General features: G+C 43.3%; 2 protein-coding genes across 3 annotated transcripts in view; both read right to left on the bottom strand.

Moving 5' to 3' along the window:
* The window catches only part of LOC308292105 (SNF-related serine/threonine-protein kinase-like), a 42,903-nt gene extending 23,172 nt beyond the window's left edge, over window positions 1-19,731 (bottom strand). The window contains exons 1-4 of one of the 2 annotated variants that reach the window (XM_080734352.1): window positions 19,480-19,731; window positions 11,443-11,773; window positions 5,516-5,734; window positions 3,998-4,244 (exon numbers count right to left, since the gene is read on the bottom strand). In XM_080734352.1, coding sequence (XP_080590478.1) covers window positions 3,998-4,244; window positions 5,516-5,734; window positions 11,443-11,565 — 589 coding nt within the window. In that variant the 5' untranslated portion in view covers window positions 11,566-11,773; window positions 19,480-19,731. Of the gene's footprint in view, window positions 1-3,997; window positions 4,245-5,515; window positions 5,735-11,442; window positions 11,831-19,479 lie in introns of both variants that reach the window. The other variant, XM_080734353.1, reaches the window with a different exon arrangement.
* A 2,241-nt stretch (window positions 19,732-21,972) lies between these two features.
* The window catches only part of rpl14 (ribosomal protein L14), a 5,757-nt gene continuing 2,729 nt past the window's right edge, over window positions 21,973-25,000 (bottom strand). Inside the window, exons 4-6 of the mRNA XM_080734564.1 lie at window positions 23,929-24,028; window positions 23,070-23,123; window positions 21,973-22,091 (exon numbers count right to left, since the gene is read on the bottom strand). Of these exons, the coding sequence (XP_080590690.1) occupies window positions 22,029-22,091; window positions 23,070-23,123; window positions 23,929-24,028 (217 nt within the window). The 3' untranslated portion in view covers window positions 21,973-22,028. The remainder of the gene's footprint in view (window positions 22,092-23,069; window positions 23,124-23,928; window positions 24,029-25,000) is intronic.

Here is a 25,000-nt window from a genome sequence, read left to right as displayed (position 1 = left end):
CTGCCGATCTACAAGCACACGACGCCTCGCGGTGCGAGGCGTCGTGTGCTTGTAGATCGGCTGTTTTCACTAGTTTAAATGATTTTAAAAACGATAACTACAAAACAAACGGTTTAGGACATACAAGGTTTCCACCCGACCACAACGATATATATATATATCTCTCTTGCTGTAATGTAAAGGCCTCTGGCTAGGGAAGAATGATCTCTCTCCCGCTCGGAACGCCAGAACCGTCTCCACGCTTCTGTTTTGTTTTGTTTCACTTCTGTTACATTTCACTTTCAATATCTCAACTGTGGCCGAGCAACGATCCTCTCTGCTGTCAGAGGGAGAGAGAGGGAGAAGGAGCACAGGGAGGATCACCCAGTGCAGAAGACATTGATTGATTGATTGAAGAATTTATTAGAAGTTTGCAATAGAAAAAAGTACAGTTTCATGACAGTACAAATCACTGGTACAAGGTCAACTAAAAGGAGATCCTAGAAAGCCGAGGCTTATTTCCACAGGAACCACACTTTAAGTATCTCATATAACATTGAAAGACAGACGGATAGAACATAGTACTTTATCTAGGATAATATCAGTTTCAAAAGCATAACATCAAAAACAAAAAAAAGAAAAAGGGGGGGGGGGGGGGACATGGGGGCTTAGTCTATTTACAAGTCACGGGTAGCAGCTGTCTGAAGGTGACTTTTCATACCAATTTTGAAGGAGGCTAGGGATTTGCTCTCCTTTAGGGCTTGTGGAAGAAGGGCGTTCCACATGTTGATGGTGTAGCAGGAGAACGAGTTAGAGCCTTGTTTAGTGTTAAATCTACGTTGATGATGATTAGTGGAGCTGCCTATCTGGTGTTGTGATCGTGAACATCCTTGACCTTTAAGAAGTAGTTTGTCAGGTACATGGGTATCTTGGAGGTGTAGTGTATCTTGTACACCAGGCCCATTGCAAGATGCTGTACTCTGTCAGACAGTCACGTATAACTACGCACAGGGAGGATCACCCAGAGCAGAAGACAGTCACGTATAACTACATGAACCCTAGCGTCCCTGTTAGGGCTGTCACGATTAGGACATTTTACATGACGATTAATTGCCACTCAAATAATTGGGAATAATGATTTAATTGTGTTCTTTGTCGTTGACAATTACATTCCTGTTTGGCTTGAAGGCTTTGGAGTTGCACGTGGCAGATATGACACACATAGGGTGGAGGGGACTTAATTATTCTATACTTTAGCTATTGAAAAATAGCAGATCTGCTATTTTTAAAAAGTTTTGAAAATGTGTGCACATAGTACTTAGTACACATAGTACACATAGTAGTAGCTTAACAAGGATTAAACCAAATATTGTCTTTTTTATGTCAAATGTATATTTAAGTTCATAAAGTTAACATAAGTACACTGTATAACTAAATGCATTTTGAAATTTGAAATTGCACTTCAAAAATAGCAAAAAATGATTCAGGATTCCAATTCAAAAATAGCAAAAATAGACGATCTACAAGCTCAAAACGAGTCACGCCTTTTGAGCTTGTAGATCGGCTATTTTTGCTACTTTCGTGTGACAGAATAACGTAGGGCAGAGTAGGGCACCAAAAAGGTTAAAATATATGAAATGTGGCCCTCTGGAGTGAGTGTGGAAATATAGTGGGCCTCTCCATCATCAAAGTTGATGTGTTCGGGAGAGGGAGGGTGATAATTGATACCGCGTGTATCCTGTCAGCAGGGAGTGTTGGGCGGGAGGAGTAGGACAGAGGCTCTTTACGTCCTCCCGGTGGGGGCTCCTCACTGGCAGGTGAGTCAGTAGGATACAACAGTACGTCCTCCCGGTGGGGGCTCCTCACTGGCAGGTGAGCCAGTAGGATACAACAGTACGTCCTCTCGGTGGAGGCTCCTCACTGGCAGGTGAGTCAGTAGGATACAACAGTACGTCCTCCCGGTGGAGGCTCCTCACTGGCAGGTGAGCCAGTAGGATACAACAGTACGTCCTCCCGGTGGGGGCTCCTCACTGGCAGGTGAGCCAGTAGGATACAACAGCAGTGACAACACACACAAATGTATGTGGGAGGAAATAATTGGCATAATTGGGGAGAGAAAGTGGGTAAAAAGCAAAAAACAAAACAAAAAAAAAACATACACAAGCACATAACACACACACACAGAAACCAAAGAAGGTTACTCTCGTGTACGTGTGCAGTATAGGCCAGAGGATGTAAGTATTAACTCATTTTGTGCCCGCGATTTTCGGTCGCAATGATGTCCAGAGTGCCTCCCGCAGGCTCCGTCCACTTGCACTCTCTTATTTTGAAGGCCCAGAAGTGCACCGCGTGATCACTTCCGGTCTGACGTCATCGGGTCGTGCGCCGGAACCGATCGTTGTTTACGTGGTGCCATGCTGGATTGCGTTGGAGCTTTTATACATGTGTTATATAAGCGAGCATCTGCCTCCATCTTCGCTTCTAAAGTGTAGTTTTGAGATAATGGACATTAAAGATGAGATCCCCCGTCCACCTCAATGTTATGGGATGACTATTGTGTGCTCGTGGAGCCGTGATGATGACAAATCAGCGCGGATTTTCGTCTCCGGACATCCGGCCATTCTACTCGGTAATGTACTCAACGTTACAGTAATTTATTACTTTTCGCGCGACATCACGCATTCGGCACTGTAAGTACTCGAGTACTTATCGCGTGACATCACGCAAACGGCACAGAATGAGTTAAAATCTTGTCCTAAAGAAAATGTCCTAAAACCGTGTCCTAAAAGCAAACTAAAGTGCTATGGACGTGTTCTGTTGCATGGATAGAATGTAGTTTATAAACACACTGGCGTACATGACCCTTGCAACACGTCCTTGCATCCTATCAGCTGGCTGATAGTGTGTCAAGTTGTCCGTCTCTCTGCCAAGATGTACAATGGGGTCATATCGGTTACATGGTCTCTGTGTAGGGCTATCAGAGGACGCAGCGTTCCCTGTTCTTCTACTGGGAACACACAATGGACTATGGACTCAACGTGACGTCAACCAGCGGTGAAAACAAGCACAGCTACAGCACAGGCTAGAGCAGTGGTTCTCAAAGTGGATTCCAGGCACTCTGTGGGTTCCTTTATGGGGGTCTAAATGGGCCCATACAAGTCTGTAACTCTGACAGTGTACAAATGGAACCAAATGGACCCGTTCCGTTTGTACACTGTCAGAGTTAAGGGGAGACCTTGAAATGTAAATGTTTGAGAAACACTGGACTACACACACACTGGAACACGCACGCACGCACGCACGCACACACACACACACACACACACACACACACACACACACACACACACACACACACACACACACACACACACACAAATGTGTGGACAGAAATAACTACCACTGTTAAAAAAATCACTTTGTACTGCTTATTCCTGAAAGTCTCTCTGTCGCTCTGTGGGGGCAGTTCTCCACTTAGAAACATCACCACTTAGAAACAGAGTCTGAGCATTTTATCAGGTTAGCATTAACCAGCGTCGGCAGGATAGCATTTCACCAGGTTAGCATTAACCAGCATCGGCGGCAGGTTAGCATTTCACTAGGCTAGTATTCAGTGTCTAAAGCGTCTAAAGCCTTGAAGTGTGTTACAAAATCATGATATAAACGTCCAAAATAGGACTGTCATTTATAGCTTGCAGCCCTTGGACTTTTGATATTTTGCTGAGTGGCCCCTGAGCCATCTTAAAGCTGATTAGCCCTGATTTAGAATAATGGAGAAATAATGTTTCTGAATGGAGATGTGAATGTTTCTGAATGGAGATGTGTAACCTAGGTTTAGGTGACACCTCCATTTAGAATAATGGAAGTCAATCTTCTAAATGGCAATGTTTCTCTGTCACTCTCTCTCTCTCTCTCTCTTCCTCTCTCACACATGTTTGGACATGTTTGGTATCTTTCACTCTGTCCTGTACAGTACACACACAGTCTCTCTCTCTCTCTCTCTCACACACACACTCACCCACGGCAGGAGCGTCGTACTCGTCCCCCAGCAGTATCTCGGGGGCAGAGTAGGCCAAGGAGCCGCAGGAGGTGTTGAGGGTGGTCCCCGGCTGGAAGCGGTTGCTGAAGCCAAAGTCGGTGAGCTTGACGAGCCCTTGCTTCTCAAAGAACACCACGTTCTCTGGCTTCAGGTCTCTGTGCACCACGTGCAGCCGGTGGCAGTAGGAGATGGCGTGAACGATCTGAGCAAAGTAACACTTGGCCTCCTGGGGGGGGAAGAATGATGATGGGGCACACCGAGAATTAGGGGAGTGATGCAACTCTCTCAAACTAGTATGTGCATTCAGGCAATGTTTATTGATTGATTATTTAATTAGACAAAAATGGAGAACAGTACAAGTATAGTCAATACAATTGGAATGTAGTACAGTACAAGTACAGTTAAACACCCTGCCTAAAAGGAACATCCCAAATAAGACCTTTAACAGTCTTTTTTACGTTGGAAGCCCTCTGTATTTAATTCATGGACATAATAAATAGCAAGCAAAGAAAACATTCAATAATATCGCAGTTATAAAAAACCCTATATGTATACACATGCGGTAATACTCTAGGAGAAAAATAATGATATTCAATTCAAATTGGATTGCGCAGACACCGACTATGGCTATTTGGGGGTCCTTGAAGGTTTGGTTTTACACTACTACCCAGTCCCAGACGATCTGAAAATGTCATATCACGATTATTGTGACAAAAGCAATCGTGATTTACGATATTATCGCGATAATCAAAATCCACTATCCTGGGGCGGAACATTTGCCAAAAACATAGCAGATCTACAAGCTCACAACACGTTGCAACGCGATGCGCTGTGAGCTTGTAGATTGGCTATTTTTTTGATAGTGGAAGACATTTGATAGAGAGTGAAAAAAAAGACTGTATCAAGTACGTACAGTATATTATAAGTACCTTTTACCAATTAGAGAGGGTTTAAGTGGTACCGGATATGCAGCTCTGCAAATGAAAGGTGAATCGATCCCAGTGCATGACGGAGGACGATATCACGATCAATTAAATCCTTGCGATACATTTATCGCGAGTGTTTTATGTTATCACGATAAACGATAACATGGCTTATCGTCCCATCCCTACCCCCGGTCGCAGTGCCGGTTCTAGGGCTCAGGTGGCCCTATGCAAGATTATTTTAGGTGGCCCCCCACTGAGGCCACCTAAAATAATCTGCGCAACAGATTGAAATTTTCATTTTGGAGGCATATTGACTTGCTCATGAATCAAGGCAGCCAGGCCTAGAGTGAAGTTGGGGATTATGAGGAAGGAGGAAGGGGGAGGGCATATTAGAATAATAACGCTAGTTTTTGGATAGGGGATTCATGACATAATGTAACAATAAGTAAAAAAAAAAAAAAAAAAAAAAACGTCTTCCTGTGATGTGGCCCCCGTATTGGTTGTGGCCCTAAGCGACCGCTTATATTGCTTATGCCAGGAACCGGCCCTGCCCGGTCGGCACCACCCTCACCTCTTCGGCGAGGCCTCCCTCGTGCTTCATGATGCAGTCGTACATGTCTCCTCCGTCGGCCAGCTCCAGGATGAGGTAGAGCTTGTTGGCCGTGTCGATGACCTCGTAGAGGCGCACCACGTTGGGGTGCTGCACCAGCTTCATGCAGCGCACCTCCTGGAAGAGGTGGCCGCGCGCCACCGCGTCCAGCTTGGTCTTGTCAATCACCTTCACCGCCACCTGTAAGGGGGCACGGGTGTCATATCAGTCGTGATAGAATACCAGTGGTTCTCAACCTTTTTCAGGACAAGACCCCCAAAATAATCCTATTTGATCTGGGGACCCCCCACCCTGACGAGCACTAAGGAGTTGAGGCATTACATTTGGTATAACACGGTTCTATTGTGAAAATAGCCGATCTACATGCTCACAACGTGAGCATGTAGATCAGCTATTTTCAATAATATTTGACAATTTGAAAATGTATTAAAAAGTCCTTAAATTGGCACTTTAGACATGTAACAGATACCCTCTATACACATACACTTTATGTTGATTTGTTTACTGTTGAGTGAGAAAACAATGTTGCACATTAAGTAAATCATCTGGGGGTATCTCTGCATTTGATTCCCTTCTAATTGGTTAATTCAGCCCACTATTCACATGTAATATGATAATAGCTAATGCATGAACTAAGACAAACTATAGTAACTAACCATGGGGCCAGGCATTATGAATTATGGACCTACTGTATGAATAACCATTCCTGCACTAACACCGCAAGGCAAAATCTCGATGTTTCGATGTCCCGCTGTTTAGAATCCCCAGTACTCTGGTAAGGGTTATGATTAGGGTTAGGGTTAAGGTTTAGAGTTTAGACTTATTCACCAGGTTAGCATTCACCTGCGTCGGCAGGTTAGCGTTTTGCGACGGCAGGTTAGCGTTCACTGGCGATTCGGACTACTGGCTGCTCAAAACAACAGCACATGGAAACATCACTACGCACTCACACCACGCACCCACCCTTTATGCAACCAACACAAGCAATTTCAAATAAGCTCTTGGCTATTAGCCTTGTAGTAACACAGGAGGATTCTCTAGGAAGCATTTTCAAATCCAGTTATATAGACTGAGTTCTTCTTTTTTCATACCGTACATATCGTCGTTGTCGGGCGGAAACCTTGTATGTCCAAAACCGTTCATTTTGCATTTATCATTTTAAAAACTAGAAGCTGGGCGGCCCAGCGTCTAGTCGGCGACCTGGCCAACTCGGGAACGATGTAAATAGGGAATGAATGCCCCGCCCTTTAATGCAAACCCCATTATACCTGTTGTCATAGGACCCGTTTTGACCATCTGTTTGCCTGTGTCCATTTATGCCCATATATGGAGATATCTGTTATCTGTCTGTCTGTCAGCGTCCATTTTATGTCCATATATGGAGATCACTGCAGATATAGTTCTGGGTCCATTTTATGCCCATATGCCCATATATGGAGATATCTGTCTATTTGCATCCATTTCATGCCCATATATGGAGATCTCTGTATCTGTCTGTCTGTGTCCCTTTATGCCCGTATATGGAGATCTTTGTGATTCTGCGTACATTTTATGCCCATATATGCCATTTGCGTCCATTTTATGCCCATTTATGGAGATCTCCGGTTCGGGAAAACCGCGCGTCGGGTCGGGTCGAGACCCGGCACTGCACTCCGTGCCGCGGCGGGGAACGCGCGTGCCGAATCTGAAGCCGGTGGGACGAACGGTTCTCGAGATACGCGGATTACAGACACACAGACAGACAGACAGACAGAGATTTGTCGCATTTATAGATAGATGATTCAAACTAGTGAAAACAGCCGATCTACAAGCACACAACCGCGAGGCGTTGTGTGCTTGTAGATCGGCTGTTTTCACTACTTTTGTGCGACGGCCTTGTATAATGAAGCAGGGCTTTACTTTGTGAAAGAACGTACAAATTTGAAACTTGGAGATACGAGGTTTCCACCCGACAACGACGATATACTCAATATGGTTATAAAGCACAAAGGTCAAGCTAGTTATTTCAAAACACAGAGAATGTCTTTAAAATTAGACTGTGAGTCTGTGACAGATATATCCCTCCTTTTACCATGAAACGAAACAAGGATGACTATGCGGCGATTAAAGCAAAGCAAAAAATCAAACATTGACTGAAGAAGTTTCTGCAAGATACATTCACTCTTCGAAATTCAATCTTTTCCCCCCAATAACCTTTTCTCTTTTTCTCTCAATTTAGCCACTATGCCGATTTTTTTTCCACTCCCGTGTAGTCCCTGTCCCTGTCACTGCCAACCAGTACAGATGGCCATGTGGGCGGCTATGGACAACCATGGGTCTCTTCCAATTCCAATCCACACGGAGGAATGTCACAGGGGGGAAGTGACGCTCGGTTCCACAACCCACAGAACAGGCACCCTGACCAACCTCAGTGGAGTCCGTTCAGAAAAAAGCTAAGGTATGGCAACATGACTGGTGTCTTGCGCGCGCGCCTTCGCGCACGTGCGAGACACCAGTCATGTTGCCACGATACATTTATTTTAAGAAGTAAATTCTATTTTCCGCCCGTTTCTACGGTATCTTGGGCTGGATATATGGCAGCCTGGAACGGTTGTGCAGCTAAGCTTGGCATGTTATAGTAAACGTGCCACAATTAACAATAATGCATTGCACCTGTGCAGCTGACCTGCCGTACGGAGAATACGAGTCCGAGTGTGTAGAATATAATTATAATACCTTGTTAAAGTGACCATTTTGTAGAATTTTGCATTTGTAGTTATTTTACTGTAATTGAACAACATAATAACCAGCACAGATAGACAAAGAAACATTTAAAGGTAACTTTTATTTCCCCCTGGACCCAGGGTATGGCAGCTGCATACCCCTGCCATACCCAATTGACGCCCCTGACCAACCTGTAGGAGGCGTTTGCACCCTCCCAGCTATTTTCATAGTGTGGAGGGGGGAAAAAGGAAAGGGCCTAGAATAGACTCCTGGGGGACTCCGGTCAATGAAGTATATAGCAAGGGTCTTCAACAGGGGGTCCGGGACCCCTTGGGGGTCCTCAGAGTTACTACAGGGGGTCCTCCAAATCTTCCAATACTTTTTATATTAACAACTTGAACCCTATTGTCCATATTCTGAGAACTGTAGAACTGAGCTTGTAGATCGTCTATTTTCAGCAAAGAGGTTTGGTGTAGAGGGGGAAAAAGAGCAGACTAAGTACAGAGTGAAAGGTCATGTTTATTAAGTATTGACGGTTCAAGTGGTTGAATATCTGAAATTGACATGAATCCAGAATACATTGATGATTGCGCTGTCAAACAATGAAACTATATGTAATCTATGAAAAGGTTGTGGGGGTCCCTGCTTCATCTCTCTCTCAACCAAGGGGTCCTTGGCCTGAAAACGTTGAAGACCCCTTTGAATATATAAGTATACAAGTCTTTGAATATTTTTGACCCGATTCTATAAATGTCTTCTAAATTACGTGTATTTGGCCGCCGACCCCCATCTCAAAATATGTTGTTCCAGGGACCCCCCAGAAGCAAACATTTGAGTTACAAATGTTCGCTTTTAAAAGGATATATTCAAAGAAATCAATTTTTTTCAAAGATAGCAGATCATCTACAAGCTCGCAGCGCGACTGCTATCTTTCAATAGTGAAAGCACCCTGGCAGCCCCACTTAGTAAGACGATGAGCTGCTATCTAATGTTTTATTTGCTACTCTGACCTTTGCCACATTCATTCAGCCTGGCCTGGAGCTTCATCACACAATGTTTTGGCCGAGACACTTGGCAATCACCTCCCTGCTCCTTTCGTTTTCTTTTTCTCTCTGTAGCTTGGATTTTCTTTTTGGGGCCCTTGATCTTTGGTGAAACATTTTACTTATCTTATCAGGCTACTTCGCTGTACAAAAGCGGCATATCGTCGTTGTCGGGTGACAACCTTGTATGTCCAAAACCGTTTGTTTTGCATTTCTCATTTTAAAAATGATTTAAACTAGTGAAAAGAGCCGATCTACAAGCACACAACGCCTCGCGGTGCGAGGCGTTGTGTGCTTGTAGATCTGCTGTTTTCACTACTTTTGTGCGACGGCCTTGTATGATGAAGCAGGACTTTATTGCGAAAGAAAGTACACATTTGAAACTTGGAGATACAAGGTTTCTGCCCGACAGCGACGATATGTATGTGTGTGTTCTGAACATCTGACTGGCTAACAGCTTTGGACTGCATCGTTTTCACAGTAACAGCAGGGTGTCAGATGACAAATTGAAACGTGTTTAATTAACACATTTCAGTAGATTTTACGGTAACAGTAAGTGCTATGGGTTTAGGTGGAGTCTGAAGAGGTGAGTCTTCAGTTCGGGAGCCAGTGGAGGGAGCGGAGAAGGGGGGGAGATATATGAGAATTTTGGCTGGTTGAAGACCAGTCATGCCGCGGCATTTTGGATCAGTTGGAGAGACTTAAGTTCAGAGGAGAGAGTTACAATAGTCAAGTTTTGATATGACAGATGTCTGGATGAGGAGCTGGGCTGCCTCCTGGGTGAGGAAGGGTCTGATTCTACGGATGTTATTTATAGAGTGTGAACCTACAGGAGCGGGTGACTGATACAATGTGTGCCTTGAATGATAGCTGGCTGTCCAGAACCACACCAAGGTTTCAAGTGAAGTCACCAATGCATCACCAATTTAATAACCACTTAAACCCTATCCAGTATGTACTTGGTTCACTAGGGTGTCTGTACTTCTTTCTTTCTTCCCTCTACATGAAATGTTTTTGCCAAAAATAGACGATCTAGCTTGTAGCACTGCTCTTTTAGCAGAATGTTCGCCTGCTTTCGCCTATTATATCATGCCCTTAGTAGGGACACCAGGGTTCATGTGGTTATGACCTTTGCGTGGGCCACCTGTTGATCCTGGCCTCCCTTTGACCCCCACAGAGCAGTGGGGGTCAAAGGGGCGTACACACATACCTACATGTTATAAACCAGTGGTTCTCAACCTTTGCAGGCAGCGACCCCCAAAATAATAATATTTTAACTGAGGACCCCCACCCCGAGGAGCACTTAAAGAGTTGAGGAATTACATGTTGTATATCACGGTTCTGTTGTGAAAATAGCCGATCTAGCCCATAGCCGATCACTGTGAGGCGTTGTGAGCATGTAGATCGGCTATTTTCACAATTTCTGCCTCTAATATTTGACAATTTAGCCAATGTTTAGTTTGTCATTTCAGAGGTGTTAAAAAAGTCCTTAAATTGTCACTTTAGAAAATGTGCTATACACTTAGGTGGGCAACTTTGACGATGGCGAGGGCCACTATATTTCCACCTTCACTCCAGAGGGCCACATTACATATTGCTACTTCTTACTTTGGCATTCTAGTATCTCCTGCTGCGATGCGAGGCTATTTTAGCTTATTTTGAATTCGAATCCTGAATAATTTTTTGTTATTTTTTAATTGATATCCTCTTTCAAACGCATTTAGTTATACACTCACATTAAATGTATGAACTTAAATACAAATGTATTGAATTGACATTAAAAAAAAAAGAAAAAACATTTTAATACTACTTTAGTCATTAAGCTACTAATATAGACTGACGGAATTAAAGCAGGTCATGTTTGGAATTGTAACAGCTGAAATCAATAATATATCAGTATTCCGGTATTAACCTGAGGGCCGCATTAAGTGAAGGTGGGGGCCGCATGTGGCCCCCGGGCCGCCAGTTGCCCATGTACCGTATGACTTAGACTCTATGTTGGTTTGTTTACTGTTGAGTGAGAAAACAGTGTTGCACAATAAGGTAATCATCTGGGGACCCCCCCTAAATAATCTGGGGCCCCCCTTGGGGACCACAGGTTGAGAACCACGGTTAAAAACAGACATTTTAGAGCAGGCGTACCTTTTCCCCGGTGAAGACATGCCTGGCGAGTTTCACCACGGCAAAGTGTCCGCGGCCCAGCGTCTTGTCCAGGTCGTACAGTCCGGCGATTTTCCCATCGTGTCCGCGTTTGAACCCTGCCATGGCTGCGGCGCGGAGGGAGCCTGGCGTCTGTCTCCTCGCGGGCCGGTCAGTTCTCCATGACTTCTCCACAAAGCTTAGCGATCAGGACGAGGCCGGGTGGACGGGGGTAGCAGATCAGATCGTGCACCAACGTGAGGCTTCCAGCCTGCAGGTGACTGTGAGGTGATCCTCTAAGGATGGGATGGTAACAGGAGACACCTGCAGGTGACTGTGAGGTGATCCTCTAAGGATGTGATGGTAACAGGAGACACCGGACTTCTGTCTTCTGTGGGAGAAAAAGGGGGGAAACAGGGAGTGAGAAGGACTCACACGTTTCCAACTGAATAAATCAAACCTCAGTTCGAAAGAGGAGCGGTGAATTTGAGCAGCTATACCGCTGTGTGTGTGTGTGTGTGTGTGTGTGTGCGTGCGTGTGTGTGTGTGTATGTGTGTGTGTGTGTGTGTGTGTGTGTGTGTGTGTGTGTGTGAGTAGAATATTTTTTGTACTTTTCATCCATAAATAAATACTGGTCACAATGTTTTTAAGCGGTGCTAATCGCTCCTACGTCTGGCTTTGTGTGTAGGTCCCTATGAGCACTGAACTCCATGTACGGAGATGGTAACAAGTCCGTTCGCCAAATTCTTTTCCGCCGACCTAACGCTCACTGGCTCGGTGGGGCGGTTTTGGTAGCCTATAATACTTTGTATTTGTTTTACTGAGGATAGGATGAGAGATAAGTGCGTCCATGGACGTGGCAATCAGCGGCTCTTGCTGAGATAAGTTTAGGGTTAGACAGTTTAGAGTTACCAGCCAGGCAAGCCAGCCACTGCAGAATAGGACCTAAACTCTGAATGAAATAGCTAATATGAAATGAAGAGTGGTATAAAGTAACTAAGTACATTTACTTTTTTTTTCCAACTTTACTTGAGTATTTCCAATTTGCAATAATTTCACTTCTACTCCAATAAATCTCGGATCCAAATATTGTACTTTTACTCCACTACAATAATTTGAAAACTTAGGTTTTAAGAACATTACGCTGTATAGACGTATAGACAAAAATGTACAAAGAAAGAATGAAAAACTACAAATACAAAAATCCATATATAATGAGCTGCTCTGGTAATAACCTCCATCATGTGCAGACAGGGGTGTCGCACCAAATTCTGGGCCCTGAGTACAAGGATTCACGGTGGGCCCCCCATGAATGTTCTTCATAGGGGGAGGGAGTTTAACCCATTTAGACTGGGAACGCATTATTACGCGTTATTTTGTGCTCTAACTATTGAAAAATCTTGATTTTTTTTTTGGTTGAAAAACCTATGTTTCTATGTCAGTGGTGCTCAAACTTTTTCATGTGAAGGACCCCCAAAATGATATGTATTTGGCCACGGACCCCCATCTCAAAATATTTACTTCCAGGGACCCCCCAGAAGCAAAATTTGAGTTACAAAATGTTTGCTTAAAAAATTGCAGATCTACAAGCTCACAGCGCCGCTGTGAGCTTGTAGATCTGCTATTTTTCAATAGCTAAATTATAAAATAATGAAGGCCCCTTCACCTTGGGCCCTAGTAACTCAGTCCCACTATCCCCCCCCTTGTGACGCCCCTGTGTGCAGACCGGTTCAACGTAAACTAGGTGTGTACTGTGTACTGCTCAGTACAACTCTGTGTGTTATGTAACTCAGGGAGGTGTGGTGGTGGCATTGATCCTCTTCCAGGAAATCCACGGCGCCAGGTGTGCGTCACAACAACACAAGACACAAGAAGAAGACACGCCGTCCCGAGCACATTCCTGACAGGTGACCCTCTCTGGCTGGGTGGGTGTGGGTGCAGGGGCGTCACACCAAATTCTGGGCCCCGGGTACAAGGATTCACTGCGGGGCCCCTGTGCTTTTAACTATTGAAAAATAGCAGATATACAAGCTCACAGCGCGGCACCGAGTGCCGCGCTGCGAGCTTGTAGATCTGCTATTTTTGAAAAATCGTGAAAATCTTTGAATATTTCAAATCCTTCTGAGGTTTTTTGAAAAACCTATGTTTCTATGTCAAGTGGAGCTCAAACCTTTTCATGTGAAGGAACCCCCAAAATGGTATGGCCACGGAACCCCATCTCAAAATATTGAGTTCCAGGGACCCCCCCCAGAAGCAAAATTTGAGTTACAAATGTTCACTTAAAAAATACATATATTCAAAGATTTGCACACATTTTCACGACTTTTCAAAAATAGCAGATCTACAAGCTCGCAGCGCGGCACTCGGTGCCACGCTGCGAGCTTGTATATCTGCTATTTTTCAATAGCTAAAGTATAAAATAATAATTAAGGCCCCTCCACCACCTTGGGCCCTAGTAACTCAGTCCCACTTTCCTACCCCTTGTGACGTGGGTGTGTTCTATTCAGTTGGGTTCGCATGCAGTCAGGAACCATAGTTACACAGGCATACACAAACACAGTAGTCACGGGGAACACGCCCATCAACGTGACCGCGTGGCAAACCAATGCAAAGATGCCCCGAGGATGAGTCCTACGAGCGAGCGGTTATGTAAAATGTATGCAGAAAGTATCAAAGCATGAACCCTGCACTGAGGGTGTGTGTGTGTGTGTGTGTGTGTGTGTGTGTGTGTGTGTGTGTGTGTGTGTGTGCGCGTGCGCGCGTGCACCACTGCCAACGGACTAAGACTGTGGGAAACGAATGACTCATATTTCTTATAATAGGAGAATGACATTTCCATGTCTCTGTCTTTCATATTAAACTCTCTCTCTCTCTCTCTCTCTCTCTCTCTCTCTCTCTCTCTCCCCCTACCCCAGTCCCACATACACACATTCACTTCTAACACCCTCCAAGTACTGACAGTCTGACACCTTGCAGATTTCTGATGTGTCAAGTAACCATAGAAATGTGGTGTCATAGAAGAAAGACACACACTTTTGGGTTCACACAGTAAACACATGGCTAAAATTACTAAATTGATTCCCACTAACTCATTCCCTTAACCCCATCTGCCTAAGCTCAAAGCTCATAGCTAAATGACTGAGCTTAACCCTCAAAGGGAAATGTCTTAACCACTTGAACCCTAGCGTCTCCATTCAGGGCAAACATTCGGGCAAAAGCAGTTGAATGTTTGATCGGCGCTTGTAGATAGGCAATTTTCGGCAAATAGATTTGATGTAGAGGGGGGAAGAATATACAGTATATGACTGCAAGGCCAGTGCTTGCCAAAGAAATGCATCATGGGAACTGTAGGTTCAGTTCACCCTGGCCACAATATGCGATGTGAATGGCATGAACCTGTAGACAGCGGAAGTGCTGCGGTTAATGTCATGCGTTGCAGTCTGTTTACATCTTCCAGCGAAATAAACCTAAATAGATTGTAGCTCTTAACTCGCTCTTAATAGGTGTCCTTTGTCAGAATCCATGTTTTTGTTTGGATATTGTTTATTATGAGCGCAACCGAAGGGTCGGGAGAAGTAGAACAGTTTTTTTTTGTTGCCAGAGGGGAATACACCACGCTGTGAAAAACCTATAACATCCGGTGATATTCTCCCGGCGGAAGTAGCACCGTTCAATGCCGTTTCAGCCTACGGTCGTAACCAGGCTTTTCTCTTCACAGATGAGAAAGCCTGGCTACGTGAGCCTAGTAGGAACATAGAAAGAAAGGGAATGTTCTCTTTAGGCTGAGCCATAGACAATGTTTCTACAAATTATGAGAATCAAACATGCACTGAAATGCACGTCAACGTGGGGGTTTCGGCAAAGAGAGGGGGGAAATTAGGGTATCGCGTGTACTGTAGACCCTTGCGGGACCTCGATCAACTACGTAGGGTAATAGCAAGTATTGTATCTTTAGCACCAATGGAGAATTTGAAAGAAGGCATTCACTTGTCTATGTACATATACAGTAGTGTAAGAAACAGTTTGAGCAGTGTCTCAGGATTCTGTTACAGACTGAATGCATTTTTACTGAAAGATTACTCCACACTAATGTCACTGGAATGAAATATGTGAATGTGAAAACTGCAAGCCTTTTTTTTCCTCCTTAGACTGTGACACCATCCTTGTTTGATGTGTTATGGCAGAATGCAGCCTATACTGTAGGTGTGCCATGCAGAGAGTATTTATTTCCTGGGATGGTTTGACGCCATAACCTTTGTGCCTCCTTGAGGGAACTCTAAAACTTGGGATTGGGCGAAGGGGGAGTACTGGGATTGAAGTTGAACCCATCTAAACTTAACCCACCCGTAAGTGCACTGGGGCGCGAAATGAGATCCCCTTTGTTCCCACACTGGGATGGCTCAAGTCATATGATATGGTGCCTCAAATACAAGAACTATTGACCACAAGGTATCAGCCCCAGAGCATCAAATATATAGAAAAGTATAAAACATAATGTGTTGTGAAAAGGTGGAGGTACAGTACTTCTGTCACCTACTGGCAGTGAGTACATTCACAAGCGATTTGGTGTTGATCAGTCCAGCACACAGCCACACAGATAAGACCCTTTTCCAGACAGCTCGCCTCTGAGAAGCCACACCATGAAAATATACAGTATACAGCAGGCCTGTCAACTCTCCTGGATTTCCCAGGAGTCTCCTGGATTTTGAACCCCTCTCCTGGGAGTCTCCTGGATTGGCAAATCTCCTGGATTTCTCCTGGATTTTGTATCAAACTCCCAAAATTCACCAGAACACAGGAAATTACATCTACTATGTTAAAATTTTTCTGGGGGAGGACCCCCAAACCCCCCGCTTTAGGGGTGGGGGCAATGCATGCAAGAAAGATCATACAGATATTCACTTAAGTAATGACTTAAAGATGAGAAATCATTATTAAAGATGTCCTTTTGCTTCAGTCATCAAATCTGTACAACAACATTTGGCATTTTAAGGCTGAAATTGTACCCATGCTAGTAAAGTAAGCCTGGTAAATGTATCAAACATGCACAAAATTCAACAGAACACAGGAAAAAATATCTATTAATACGTTTTGGGGAGAGGACCCCCCAGACCCCGGTTGGGGAGTTCCGCGCGCCCCCCGAAAATAAATCTCCTGGATTCTGACAGTCCAATGTTGACAACCCTGGTATACAGTATGACTGCAAGGCCGGTGCTTGCCAAAGAAATGCATCATGGGAACTGTAGGAACATAGAAAGAAAGGGAATTTTCTCTTTAGGCTGAGCCATAGAGTTTGTTTCTATAAACTATGAGAATCAAACAACATGCACTGAAAATGCACGTTCCTAGTAACCTTAGCCTTATGCCAACTCTAACATTAATCTTATTTCTAACCCTGATCTCGAGGCCTGGCAAAATGTCCTCAATATCAGTATTTGTAAGTACCTGTGCGCAACTAATCTGGCTTTATGGTACGGTATACTGATCACTGTACACAATTAAGTGTAAGCTGATATTGCATGGTCAGGGGTGTCGCACCAAGGGGCCTTTTCCACCGGCAAAGAACCGGTTCTGGTTCTTTCTCCCGCCTATGGGATGAACCAGAGGTGAGCTGGTTTGGAACTGGAACCACAAAATCCTTGGTTTTTGTGGCTCTGGTTCAATCTGCTGGAAAGCGCAAGCCGGTTCACAAGAACAAACCAAGGTTCCCAAGAAAGTTGAACCGGCACTGGTTCTGGAACCGGTTCTTTGACGGTGGAAAAGGCCCCCAAATGTTGGGCCCTGGGTACAAGGATTCACTCACATTTTGTGCTTTAACTATTGAAAAATAGCAGATATACGGTGCCGCGCTGCGAGCTTGTAGATCTGCTATTTTTGAAATATTTCAAGTCTTTTTTCAAGTCTTTTTTGAAAACCCTATGTTTTTATGTCAATGGTGCTCAAACTTTTTCATGTGTAGGACGCCCAAAATGATATGTATTTGGCCACGGACCCCCATCTCAAAATACTTAGTTCTAGGGACCCCCCAGAAGCAAAATTTGAGTTACAAAACACAAATGTTCGATTAAAAAATACATATAGTCAAAGATTTGCACACATTTTAACGACTTTTCAAAAACAGCAGATATATACAAGCTCGCAGTGCTGTGAGCTAGTATATCTGCTATTTTAGTTAAAGCTTAAAATAATTAAGGCCCCTCCACCTTGGGCCCTTGTAACTCAGTGACCCCCCCCCCCCCCCCCCCCCCCCCCCCCCGTGACACCCCTGTGCATGGTCAGGTCAGGTCAGGTCTGTGTGACTGGGAGCAGGGTAATAACATTAAAATATCACTGAAGAAATGACCAGATAAAGCTCAGCGTGAAGCCAAATCCAATCACCTTTAGAGCTGAACCATTGGGCAAATGATTACAACGGTGTGTGTGTGTGTGTGTGTGTGTGTGTGTGTGTGTGTGTGTGTGTGTGTGTGTGTGTCTCTCTCTGCCGGGTCTATTTCATGCTTTTTTGAGCGGTGGTCACAACGCTCCTATACGTGGCCGTGTGTGTGGGTATGTCTGTCTCCGTCCGTCCGTCCGTCCGTGTCTGTCTGTATGTAGCCTACAGTACCTTTTATGGCCACACATGTTAAGGGAGGGGCGCTGTTGTTCAGGCCAGGCCAGAACAGGCAAGGCACACTCACACTCACACACACGCACGCACGCACGCACACACACACACACACACACAGTCACACACACACACACACACACACACACACACACACACACACGCGCGCACAGACTCCACCGCTCAGTTCACACAAGTGTGATTTTTTAAGCTCAGTGTGATGCACAAACAAAAGCTACAGTTTGAACATGTAGCCAGTAAGTACAGAAGTCAGCCATCCTTGAGAGAAGTGGTTGCATTCCAAACATACCAGGCACACGCTTAGCTCTGTTGTATAACTGTACTTAACTTACTGTACTGGAGCCGGTGTTCTATTAGCCTTTACAACTGTATACAATACAGTATGTACACACACACGCACGCACGCGCGCACGCACGCACACACACACACACACACACACACACACACACACACACACACACAACACGGTTTTGCAAACTTCTATGGACATTGCATTGACTTACATTATTTATTTACATATCCCTATAACCCCAACACTGTCCCTATAACATTATCAAACTTCCTCCCCTTTTAACAAAGCATGTTTAGCTATACTGGTTTTACCTCTATAGGCTTTATGCCCATGCATGTTTTTATGTTTGCTTGTGTTTCTTATAGATATTTTATATGGTGTATATTTGTTATGCAATTTTTTATTGTAGCACTTTGAGGTTTACACAAATGTAAAGCGCATTATAAATAAAATCCATTATTATAGGCTATTATTATGTCATGTCCAATCTCTTTCTCTCTCTCTCTCTCTCTCTCTCTCTCACTCACACACACACACACACACACACACACACACACACACACACACACACACACACACAGGTTATGTATTGATCTCGATAGGCTTATCAAAGCAGCGGCCTCAGTCTCAGCACACAAAATCAATCAATGAATACATTTGCAACCTAGAGAGTGTTGTGCTTTTCATTGGGGCGCTTCAAAAACACCTGATATTTAACACATGGCACAAAAACACACCAGAGTAGCCTATGCATTGCATAGCCTACTGAGTATAATGTAACTGGCCTTTTTTATACAGCGAAATAAAATTGAATTGTATATAGGGACGGCCAGCCCACTGTCGCACAGCCTGTCTTCTTCTGTGTATCCAGAATAACCTGCCATCATAGAGAAACTATCTACGACGCCAACACTAAACATAAGACATGGATGGACAGCAGCAGCAGCATAATGAAATGCGCCTTGGAGGATGCGGATCACGCATGGAGATTCATCCATGCAGGACTCAGGGAGCTAAACAACCAAACAGAGAAGATCGAGCAGCTATAATTTGAAGCGTATTCCAAATGTCTGCAGTGCAGTGCGTCTATAATAGGTGTGATAGTATCATTCACAGCCTACTTACCATACTGAAGCGCGTTATGAATCAAGCGTCAAAAACGTCCTATCGCATAATGTTATTGAAGACCGCTTTCACATGTCCACAGGCGCGCGGGTCCACTATAGACTCTGTTGTCGTGGGTTTTTGTCTGATGATCTGATTGAAATGTGTGGAATATTACAGCAGATGCATGATATTTTCACAGCAAACTGACGTGCGGTTATTTGTTATTCTCCCACACTGCGGCCGTTTGTAGATCTGTCAAAGTGCCAACTGTCTCCCTCCTCCTCTTCGTCCCTTCACTGCGCAGAGTTGCATCGCTCCCATTCATCCCTGACGTCACAACTACGTACTCAAGAAAAGCATGTTTATCATCATCATCATGGATGGCTTCTATAACACTGGTTCCCAAGCAGTGGGTCGGGACCCATGTGTAGGTCGCGGACACATATATATATATTTTTTATGGGTCCCGCTTTATATTTTATTGCCTACAATTTGTTCAACAGAAAGCTAAGATTTTCATCAATTAAAAAATAAATAAAATGCAATGATTTTTCTAAATTATCTAGGCCTACAAAATACAATTCAAATCGAAGAAATGCCATAAATTAGAAAACAAATGTTTAAGAAGTAGCCTGGTGAAAATAGTCGATCTACAACGTTTTTTAGTTTGGTGTTTTTTCACTAGTTTTTTGGGTCTCGGCCTCGGGTATGTGAAACGTCCAATTTCTCTTTTGCAAACAAGCCTGTCCTGTAGTATTACTATTCACACTTCTAATAAGCTATTTATTCAATCAATTAATCAATCAATCAATCAATCAATACAATGTGTGCGAGTGTTCAAGCAACTCGCCTTCATTCAACCAGACTGCAGACTTGGGCAGGGGGACTAATTAGTTGGAATGAAAGCTAGTCCCTGCTGGCCGTTATGTAACGTTTGTAAACACTCACCTGCTATATCTGGAGTGGAAGCAGAAGCTGCTTGGCCAAGATAAACTCCCCCACCATTAGGCACTTGATTCTCCACCCTTTGATCCCCTGTTGCAGTTTGTGAAGGCTATCAACTGGCAGTTGCCTATAATTGCACTCCCCTGCTATTCCAGGTCTAACAGAATCTTTATAGGTAAACACAATTAACTATAGGCCCAGAGAGCTGAAAAAACGCTGCCCTAGAGAGGAATGTGAGGGATCCCATAAAAAACAAAAACACTGTATAGAGATTAAACCGTGTGCTTAACATTGGCTATAAAATGTGAATGTAATAGCCACCTTTTATTTTCTAATGTCTTAATTTTAAGACATTAGAAAATGTTATGCTAGTTCAAAGTGAAATATTGCAAGGATCTTCTGGGGATATTCACTCAGTGTTGGCCATAGAGTAAGTGGTAAAATAACAATGTGGGGATATGCCTGGCTAGTATTCACCTAGTTTAAAACACAAGCGTTACTTTCATACTTGGTTCAGGCCTATTAAGGTCAGATTATAAAATGACCTTCTGCTGCCACCTAGTGGGTGTAAAAGAGAGTATCTGACTCATGTTTAACTATCTTCGAATACAGGTAGGCTATAATAACCATACTTATAATATAACTTGCAAGACAAAGCAAATCAAATGTCCTGTGTGGAATCTAGCAATCTTTAGGCCCAAGTAGCCCAACAATGAAAACTCAAGAGCAGTGATGCCACATTACTACTTCACACACTGCTTCATGGGAGGCCATTAGAGTTCACTACATGTGTTTTACAGGCATACAAGACAAGTACATTACAGATTCTCTCCCATCAGAATAAGATGCCATCTGAAATCAAACCATTCGTGGGAGAAATGAATAGAACACTGTAACCCACCGGAGTGAAGTAGACCTCTTATTATTGGAAGAGACCTCAGACCAGGCCGTGCCATGTTCACTAGCAAGTATCGTAACAGATGAAACATACATATTGTCAGACATTTGAACCTTAAGTCTGTAGGCTTTTTTTAACCCACAATCCCACACTTAATCCTTTCAAGCACCACATACACATTTGTTGTCTCATGTAGGTCTCTTTTTAAATATAAATTAAGGTAGGTCAAGTGATGGCGACACAGAAACACTAAGGTATATATTAATGACATACCATACCAGTGAAATGTTTGGACAGCTTCTCACACACATTGAAAAGCTGTGCCAAACTTTTGACTGGTAGGGAAGTTTAAATGAGTGGTATCCCCCCCCCCGTCATCTCTTGAATAAACAGAAAATACATTTCAGCCAATGAAGACCCAATTATCAGATTCAAGTTCTCGGTCTCATCTCTCCTGATTTCCATTCTCTCCCGATTGGATTAAATTGGAATATCTGAAAATTCATTTACTGCTTAGCTGGAGACGAGGAGCAAACATTATAGCAATCTCAGTATTATGGAGCATTAAAGCCATTTAGCACTATTTAATCAAGATATACCACTTACCCTACCTTTAACTAATCAGGTATAATTATATTTACAAAAGATGGACAGGATAACAATGAACAAGTCAAGATTGTTTATTTTAGAACGAGACAAATTTGGTTTCCCAGGATTAGATCACTTCTTTGCAGCGGCCTCCTTCTGCAGTTTCTTGACTTCAGTCCTGATGATCTTGTTCCTCTGCAGAGAGGACACAGAAAGACGTGGTTCAGGTACAATGAAATAAGAACCTTTATTATGGTTCAGGTACAATGAAATAAGAACCTTTATTATCCAACATGTAAAGACGTGGTTCAGATACAATGAAATAAGAACCTCCATTATCCAACATGTAGAATGTTGCATTTTATCACTATGGTCGTTTAAAAAATAAACATGACCTACAAGAAATGCTACAACAGAAGACAAAGCTTTTGCTTCACACTACAGTTCATATTTAAAAAAGTGCAAAAGGTGACATTTCTGTTGAAGAATGTATAAATATGGGTCAAGAGTTAAAAAAGGTAAAAAAAAATACAAAGGGTGTTAATCAGGGGTCTTCAACAGGGGGTTTCAGAGTTACTACAGGGGGTCCTCCAAATCTTTGTGATGGAAACTTTTTCCCCCCTTTTTTATATTAACCACTTGAACCATGTCCAAGTGGTGTCCATATTCGGAGAACTTTAGCCAAAAATAGCAGATCTACAAGCACACAACGCCTCGCACTGCGAGGCGTTGCGAGCTTGTAGATCGGCTATTTTTGGCAAAGAGCTTTGGAGGGGGAAAAGAGCAGACTAAATAGTGATAGGTGAAACCCCACATTAACATGAATCCAAAATATCGTCACTGTCGGGCAGACACCTCGTATCTCCAAGTTTCAAATTTGTATGTTTCTTTCGTAATGTAAAGCCCTGCATCATCATACAAGACTGTTGCACAAAGCTAGTGAAAATAGCAGATCTAGATCACACAACGGTGTTGTAAATAAATACAAAACGAACGGTTTTGGACATACAAGGTTTCCACCCGACAATGACGATATACTTATGATCGTGCTGTCAAACAAATCTATAAGGTTGTGGGGGTGTTTCTGCTTCATCTCTCTCAACTAAGGGGTCCTTGGTCTGAAAACGTTGAAGACCCCTGGTGTAAATGACAAAGCGTTCCTCTTAAACTTACCATCCTCTTGGCCTTCATCACTTTGAAGCGGTCAAAGTCGCTCATTTTGGACCTCTGCAAAGAAACAGACAAGTCAAAGTCACATTTCAGCTACAAGTAATCAACACTGGACAATAATAGCATAGCAAGCACACACCCACAGTAACAAACTATGGAAAACAGTTTTTAATCTGGGGACATTATCCACAGTGGAGGAATTCAATATAGTTTGTCATCTGTTGGTTTTCTGGAGCTTTGTTTGGCCTTTGCCCGAGCTTCTTTTATTTTCTATGGCCAAAGTAAAATGTTATATTGGCAACCTTTTTTGTCACCAAGACACCAACTTAGGCCTAGTTTTGCTTTGGGACAGTTCAGTAACATGCAAGTTCATGAGGAGAGAGAGAGCATGTTGTACAACTGTCCAGTTGTGTTCTTTTGAAGCTCAAAGGAGTTTGACAACTGATGTTGGATTTTGAGTTTGTGAGAGTCTCCCTCAAACGTCCAACAAGTTTAACAGCAACCTCGTCCTTGTCTGTCCAATTTAGCAGTCATGTAAAAAAATCACCTAGTTCCACACATAGCTATTACACTTTTATGTTGCCGTTGTAGTTGCTTTGGGTTATTTGTTTACTGTATATTTTAAATCTCTGTGCATGCATTTCTTGTGTTTTTATCAATGACTAAATCCAATTGCCCCTCGGGAATTAACAAAATGTCTTGTAAAGAATCAGTTTCCGTGAAACAATGGAGTAGAATCTCTTCAGTTGAAACATCTTGTTAACCTTGTCTATGTGTCTAGTGTGCACAACCATGTCAATGAGAACAGAATAAAGACACCATGATGTGTACAGCAAGTTGTGTGGTCTTCTCTTGGCATTACCTTCTGTCTGGCCTCGATTTTCTTTGCCCAGCTGCTTCCGGCCCACTTCTCATTTACTCCGGCCTTCTCCCAGGCTTTCCTCACAAACTTCTGACGGGCACTGTGTGGAAACAAGACATGAGCCACTTGTAATAACAGCAGGAACAAATGATCATGTTAAAGCCGCTCAAAAATGACCTGTGGTAAAATGATTTCCCCGATATCAGAATTTAGTTTTACAAATCAAACTGTGGTGGTTATTCCAGTAATAATTGCATCCATAATTTCCTTTTCATAAGGTTCAAGTTCAGTGCTCTACCCATCAGGAAGCATATTTGGTCCAAGAAAAACATTCAAATTAAAGTTTTATAACGGGTACACATTATTGTGTATCATTATTTTATGCTTTAACTATTGAAAAATAGCAGATCTACAAGCTCGCAGCGCGCACTGTGAGCTTGTAGATCTGCTATTTTTGAAAAATCGTGAAAATTAGAATTTTGACCCGATTCTATACAAGTGTCTTTTGAATCCTTCTAAGATTTTTTGAAAAACCCTATGTTTCTATGTCAGCAATCTGGCCAGCCATCGTCAAAGAAAAAGGTCTGTTTCACTTAACAGGAGCTCAGTTAGTCTGTTCTTGAGAGACCACTATGTCAGTGGTTCTCAAACCTTTTCATGTCAAGGACCCCCAAAATGATATTTATTTGGCCACAGACCCGCATCTCAAAATATTTAGTTCCAGGGACCACCCAGAAGCAAAATTTGAGTTACAACCGTTCGCTTTGAAAATACATATATTCAAAGATTTGCACACATTTTCACGACTTTTTCAAAAATAGCAGATTTACAAGCTCGCAGCGCGGCACTCGGTGCCACGCTGTGAGCTTGTATATCTGCTATTTTTCACTGGTTAAAGCAGTCAATAATTCTAGGCCTAAACGGGTTAAAGGAAGGTGGGTGCAGTGCATCTTTTAGGTCCTCTCTGCTATAGCTTTTACTGCAGACCCAGAACTGATGGCTGGGAGAGCTAAATGAATGACATGCAGAATAGAATGCAGATAACAGACTAATGTCCCTTTCCATCCTGCCA

This window comes from Nannobrachium achirus, assembly GCF_963921795.1.
Source record: "Nannobrachium achirus genome assembly, chromosome: 10".
In the NCBI taxonomy this organism is placed as follows: domain Eukaryota; kingdom Metazoa; phylum Chordata; class Actinopteri; order Myctophiformes; family Myctophidae; genus Nannobrachium; species Nannobrachium achirus.
The sequence above is the reverse complement of the archived record's forward strand: the minus strand, read 5'-3'. Positions and strand labels throughout refer to the sequence as shown.